Source organism: Egretta garzetta, unplaced genomic scaffold (genome assembly GCF_000687185.1).
Source record: "Egretta garzetta isolate BGI_Z169 unplaced genomic scaffold, ASM68718v1 scaffold9, whole genome shotgun sequence".
NCBI lineage: Eukaryota > Metazoa > Chordata > Aves > Pelecaniformes > Ardeidae > Egretta > Egretta garzetta.
The window spans coordinates 1,419,319-1,425,701 of NW_009260763.1; the positions used below are offsets into that span (position 1 = coordinate 1,419,319).

The following is a 6,383-nucleotide window of genomic DNA, read 5'->3' on the forward strand; positions in this document are numbered from 1 at the left end:
TTTGAATACGTTAGGCAAAAGGGTTTTGAAAGCACACAGACTCAAGAAATGCTTAGATTTCTCTGCTTTTAATTCTAAATTTTCGAATTCTTTTTTGAAAAAATTACTTCATCGGTCAAAAAATATATATGGCTTACAAAAATGTATCAATGATTTGTTTGAAATGTGTTTAGCTCATAAAATCCTCTCATCTCTTCAAAAATAGGCATTTGAGAGCATAGATGTCATCTGTTTTCAAAGCCAGTCTGGCTTGATCTGTAGAGTTTCTACAAGTATTACATTTAGGGTGGCCTCTCCTAGGATGGGCCTGAAGAAGAGCTCTTCAATGGCATCTGCATCAGTGTCTCGAAGAGAGGCGATCAGCTGAAGAATCTAAGCAAACCTGCCTAGGTTTCTATGGAACATCATTGAGATAAACTCCATCAAAGCTTGCTGAGCTTCCTGTTGCAGTGTTTGTACATAGGAAAGACATTTTAGGACCTGGTATCCTGTCAAAACAAGAAGTAAAATAATAAATTTTGAGTAAACAGTTTCATTCTGTGCCCTTCATAATGATGGGTGTCTGGCTTTCTATCTTACAGTACTACTTTCTCTAGAAAAGAATAAAAATATTCTAAACATACCTTTTGGAAAAAGATATGCATAGTTCAATAATTTGAAGGAACACCGAGCAGCATTGTAAGCACATTGGAATCTAGCCCGTTGCATTAAATCAAGCTTTGAGATGGTAACAGGAGGTAACTTTGACTCAGTACAGATGGAGAAGCTTTATAGCGTTGTCTGCCCACCAAATGATGGTGAGACCATAGTCTGAGTAGGTGGAAACATTCCAGCTCTAATCTAAAATAGGTAGGTAGCATGAGGAAGATGGAGGCGGTGGTTTGGAGCAGCAAGCAGACTGGCAGTCTGAAGACATAGGTTTCCAGTCTACCCAGCCCCATGTCCCTCCTACAGTTGCCTCTGCTTGCTAGACTAAGCTGGGGCACTACAGTTCACCATGCTATCTAGGTATCTTAATTTACAGCCTAAAAAGCATAAAGATTCTCTGTGAGATGTGTCATGACCCACAGGACTAGGATAGATAATTGTATGTCTGGTTTTGTACTCCCTTTCCTTGGCCATATCTGAAGAGGGAGAGGCCTCTGCCCTGTGGAGTTGTGGTCTTGAGCCTCAATCTCCCATAGCATGTGACTTCAAACCTGGTGGCTCACTGAGGGTCTTTGTGGGTGCCAGGGCTCATTTCAAAGGACACCCCATGTTTATCCTTTGCCTCTGGTGGGATTGCCTTGCCATGTAGCTCTCAGCAACCTCTTGCCTCTTGTCCTCACCGCCTGAAGATCACAGCATCTTTTATTTCCTAGAATTGCTGCAGGCTGGATGGGGTAGCATGAATCCCCAAGTTTTGAATTCTGCCTCCCCTGCCTCCCACATCTTATTTTAACCTACCTCCAGGCCCATTTAGCATCTTTTACAGTGACTGACTCCATACCTCCCTGGGATGGGATCTGAATAGCTTAGACCTGGGAGTGTTTCACACAGGATTGTTCATTTAAGTGTGTGAGGTTCTGCCTTCTTGCCTACTGCCCTGTACTAGTGCAAAAACAACCTGGTTGGGTTTTTTCAGTCTGTGGCTGGCTGCCCTTTGCGAGTCTTCAGCAGCTCTCTTCTCCCTAGATATCGCTGCCAGAGGAGTAGAAGCCTCAGCAAAGCCTGCAATGAGGCTAGCCAGAAATGAAGGGTTTGGAAATGTCATCTTCTCCCCCAGGATTACCACCAGCTGCAAGCTGTGAGGATGTTTCTAAATCTTAGATTTTTCATGGCAAGGAAGTTGTCAGGATTTTGTATATTCAGGATGAAATTGTAATTGCTCATATTCCCTCAAATTTGCTTAATTTCCCCATTTGGTCTTCTTTTATATATAATCAAACACTGGTTTTAATTTACAAATAATGGGAAACCTCTTGTTCTGAGATCTGTTGTAATAATATTCAGTCAAACACATGTTTCCAGATGAACTGCAAAGCTCTTAAGTGTGGCTTTTTTAACAGAAGTCCTGTCACAGCCTTGATGGAGTTTTATATATATATATAAAATTTATATATATATATCTCCATAAATATATATACACACAGAACTGATACAATAACAACACTGTTTTTCATGATTAGAACTCTTCACTGCGCAGTTCTCATTGCTTCTCAGATAATTGGAGAAGAGTGGCTGGAAAGCTGCCCAGCGGAAAAGGACCTGGGAGGTGCTCCTTGACAGCCAGCTGAATATGAGCCAGCAGTGTGCCCAGGTGGCCAAGAAGGCCAACATGAGGAGCAGCTGAGGGAACTGGGGTTGTTTAGTCTGGAGAGAAGGAGGCTGAGGGGAGACCTTATCACCCTCTACAACTGCCTGACAGGAGGATGTAGCCAAGTGGGGGTCGGCCTCTTCTCCCAGGTATCGGGCAATAGGACGAGGGGAAATGGCCTCAAGTTGCACCAGGGCAGGTTTAGGTTGGACATTAGGAAAACTTTTTTCACTGAAAGGGTAGTTAAGCATTAGAAGGGGCTGCCCAGGGAAGTGGTTGAGTCCCCATTCCTGGAGGTATTTAAAAGATGGGTAGACAAGGTGCTTAGGGCCATGGTTTAGTGGTGGGATGGCAGTGTTAACAGTTGGACTTGATGATCTTGGAGTTCTTTTCCGATCTAAACGATTCTATGATTTTATGATTTTGTGATTCTAATTGTCAAAAGCAGCAAGAGCAGTTTCACCACCCTCTGTGCTGTTCACGCATGCTAGGACAGTCCTACCTGCTCCTTTCTTTGACTTGTTGCCTGGGTCCTTGAGAAGGCCTTGCAGCTGGACCCTTCTTCACCCATACATACTTTGACCTCTCAGAAGCCACCTGGCCAAAGCACCCCTGCGAAGAACAGGGATGGCAATATGTTCTGGAGAGTCTGGATTCAGTTGATGCAAGGCTGCCTATTTCTCTTCAGGGACTGGGCATGGGCTTTCTCCTTCACAGGTTCTTGCTGGCCCAGACGTGGTCAATTAGTAGCCCAGCCAGAAATAACTTCCCTCACAGAAGTACTGCGCAGATTGTGCTTTAGTAGGAGGACCTACACTCCACGCTGCCTGCCACCCTGTCCCCAAAAGGATTTTTTTTATGACAGTAAGCACAATCTCTATGCCACAAGAGATCACTTAGGGCACAAGCGAAGCTCTGCCATACTTGTTTGTCATGCTTCTTGCCCAAGCACTGGCCTAGCTGCACTGCTACAGCTGCATTTCTGGGTGCCCCACTGAACTCCAACACGTAACCCAGCTCTGGACTGCACCGTGCCTGCTCCTTCCCCTTCGCCTCAGCCAGTTTTGATGGTCCTAACAGGAATAAAACATTCAGGGTGGGAGCCCATGCAAGGTACTCCATGATCCAGGAGAGGGTTTAGTATTGTCACTGCTGGTGGCTGCCTGAAATCCTCTCAGAACTGAGGCCTGCAAAATATTAAGATGTAGCCAAACATTGAGCCAAAGCTGAAAATGTGCCGCATATATATAGAAAACATTTTCTGAGTTTGGTGGAAAGTGTTCAAAAACTATTAAAAAATAGTAATTCTGAAACGACAGCTGTACAGATTTGTCTGCAGCAAAACAGGTAGAGAAACGGCAGTTTGGGCTGTGTATAAGCCCCGAGTGCCCCTTTCAGCCCAGAGTTAGAATGCGACTCTTTGTTTCATCTGGAGTCAATCTAGGGCTTAACTGAAGTCCTGCCAGCCGCCTTCTGCAGCCCATGGAGAAAAGTACCTCCAGAGAATAGGGTCATCCCACCTAAGAACTAGGGAGCCCCCCAGAACTCTGGACGGTGTCCACAGGCAGCATGAAGGGCTGCTGGGCTGCTCATACGGCACCCCAGGGAAGCAGCGGGCATTAGAAGACACGAATCGAGAACATAACCCTGCTTCTGCTGCTTGCTTAAGTGAAAATCGCATTTTATCCACAGAGATAACAAAAAATGCCTGCTAGTTAAACTGTGTAAGCCACTGTAGATAAGGGATTTCTCCTCTTATCATCACCCTGGATATAACCAGTCATTCTTTTCAGCCATTGTGAAAAACTGAGAAAATAACTTGCACTGAAACGGACTGCACTGGTTTGATGCTGCGGCATAGACACACAAGGCAATACCAAGCATCTGGATGACATTACCTCTCCAGAATCTGAATCCGAATCCTATTGGAAACAAATATAAAGTCACTACAGCCTTTGAGCAGCCTATAAACCATTCACCGCAAGAAATATCACGGAATAACTGAAGCATGCAAGTATCCGTTTGGTGCAGTCCCAAGCATAGCACACTGCTGACAGCGCAGCCAACAGCGGCGATAGCTGTGGAAGGAGTTGGGGATCTGAGCCAGCACGGACCGGAGTCAGGAAGTCTTTCCATTTACTTTAACGGACTTCGAGCTCCACTTTTAATGATCCAGGCACTCCCCGGTGCTGACCCAGGCAACCTTCCTTCCTAAAGAGGCTGAACTCAGCACCAGAAGCGAGAGGATGCAAGCGCCAGTCTGAGTTTGCTCCGTGACTCCTGTCCCAGGCTTTGGATGTGGAGACACTAGAGGATAAATAAATAAATAAAAGCCATGTAACCTCAACACACTATCCTTTTGCCTCGTTGATGAAAATCAGATGACACGGGTTATTTTATCTCCTCCAGCGTTCTTGCTGCAGAGGAATTCTTTGAGTACTTCCAACACTCACATCGCGTACCCACGTACCGTCTCTCCTTTGCTGTACCACGGGTGAGGCTGCTGTGTTACCTTTGAACTGGAAACCACTTTGAAGTAGCACGGTTAATTCTTCATGACTTAAAATCTATCTATTAGAAGCTGTTTGGGCTTACAGTGGGTGACCTACTGCACATATCCAAGGAGCCTAAATAAACTACTTGAGGCAGAAAATCATTAAATTGTGGAGTATAGATTTTAGAGAACATTTAGCTATATTCATAGAAAAGAGTAAAACTAAACACTGGTTTATATACAAATGAAAATGCCAAATGTCCTTCTAGGCACATAATCGTAGTTTTCAGGACGACTTACCAGAATTGAAAAGAATAATTCCTTTAAGATAGGCATATTCTTTTGCACTTATGTCCAGGTCTCAGAATTTCCACAATAAATTCTTCATCTTCTGAACTTCTGCTAAAGGTGCTCCCAGCGACGAGCTGCCCAGTTCATCGCTAGCTGTCAAAGACTGATGGAGGAGGATTTTTTTCAATAAACTAGGGGCTGAAATCTCTCTCAGGTCAAAATCCACCCCTTCTTGTGCCATGCCCAGGACAAAAAGAGGGGCCCAGTTCTGCTGTATGAGAACAAGCTGATCCTCCCGAGGCACGTCATAAAAAGAAGGCAAGTTTCTTATAAAAGTTGAAGTCTTCAGGAGCACTTCAGAAGCTCTTCTGCACGTGGCTTCTGGCGTTTTCAGGACAACTCTTCTCCTGTCCGTGCAAGAGCAGCCCTTGGTTGCCATGGAGCGGTGGGGACTGTGACACTGTTGGTGCCACCTGGTCTCACTTCCATGCTCTTTGTTAAGGATCTGGTACAGGACGCTCTTAGCATGGTGTGTCTCATATGGGCATTTCCCAGATTTCTCAGCTGGGATCTGGGTTGCCATAGAGCTGGAGCTCCCTGTGGCAGGAAGCCGCGCGCGTGGAGCAATGCATCAACAGCCGGGGAGAGCGCTTCTGCCGCACAGCGAGGCACCGTGTGCTTTTTTTATACACGGGTGGCTGAAAAGTAATAGGACCCTGATCTTGTAAAGTTACCTTGAACTTTATTTGCACCAGTCCGTTCCTGACGAGACGGGGCTGGGGGTGTCGCTCCGGGCTGCCGTGGCCCCGGGGGAGCGGGAGGGCTGGGCTCACCGCTGTGCCCCGGGGCAGGCGGGCTGTGCCTGGCCTTCTGCCACCACACCAGCCGCTCCGTGCCGCTGCCGCCAGCAGTGGCATGTTTGCAAAGGACAGCTAGGTCACATGTGCAACCTGCCCCTGAGGGGAAGCCCAGTGAAAACTATGACACCGTAAGTGAAGAAGGAAGAAGTTGTCTATATTTTTTATTGATACACTGACCTTGCCCACCAGCTAAGGCTCTGAAGTGCACAGAAATACGTTTATCCTTATGAACGATGCTGTGGTAGCAGTCCCTTGAGTAGACGCTTTTATTTCTTGTTAAAAGGAGCCACCTGGAGAGGCTGCGGATGTCTACTATTACTTTTCACAGAGCACTTAATAGTGTTGGTACTTTACACTGTAGCTAATAGGGTGCGACACCTATGTCAAGGAGCTCACAGGTGAAAGTCTCGGAGATGGAAACCCCATGTATAGGAATCATTTC

General features: G+C 46.0%; 1 protein-coding gene across 1 annotated transcript; it reads right to left on the reverse strand.

Annotated features, from left to right (window-relative positions):
- Window positions 1-234: 234 nt before the first annotated feature.
- On the reverse strand, window positions 235-5,664 carry LOC104132757 (nuclear receptor subfamily 0 group B member 2-like). Its single transcript, XM_009646090.1, is given in 2 exon segments — window positions 235-488; window positions 5,091-5,664. Coding segments are annotated over 2 exon segments (828 nt in total).
- Between the last annotated feature and the right edge of the window lie 719 nt (window positions 5,665-6,383).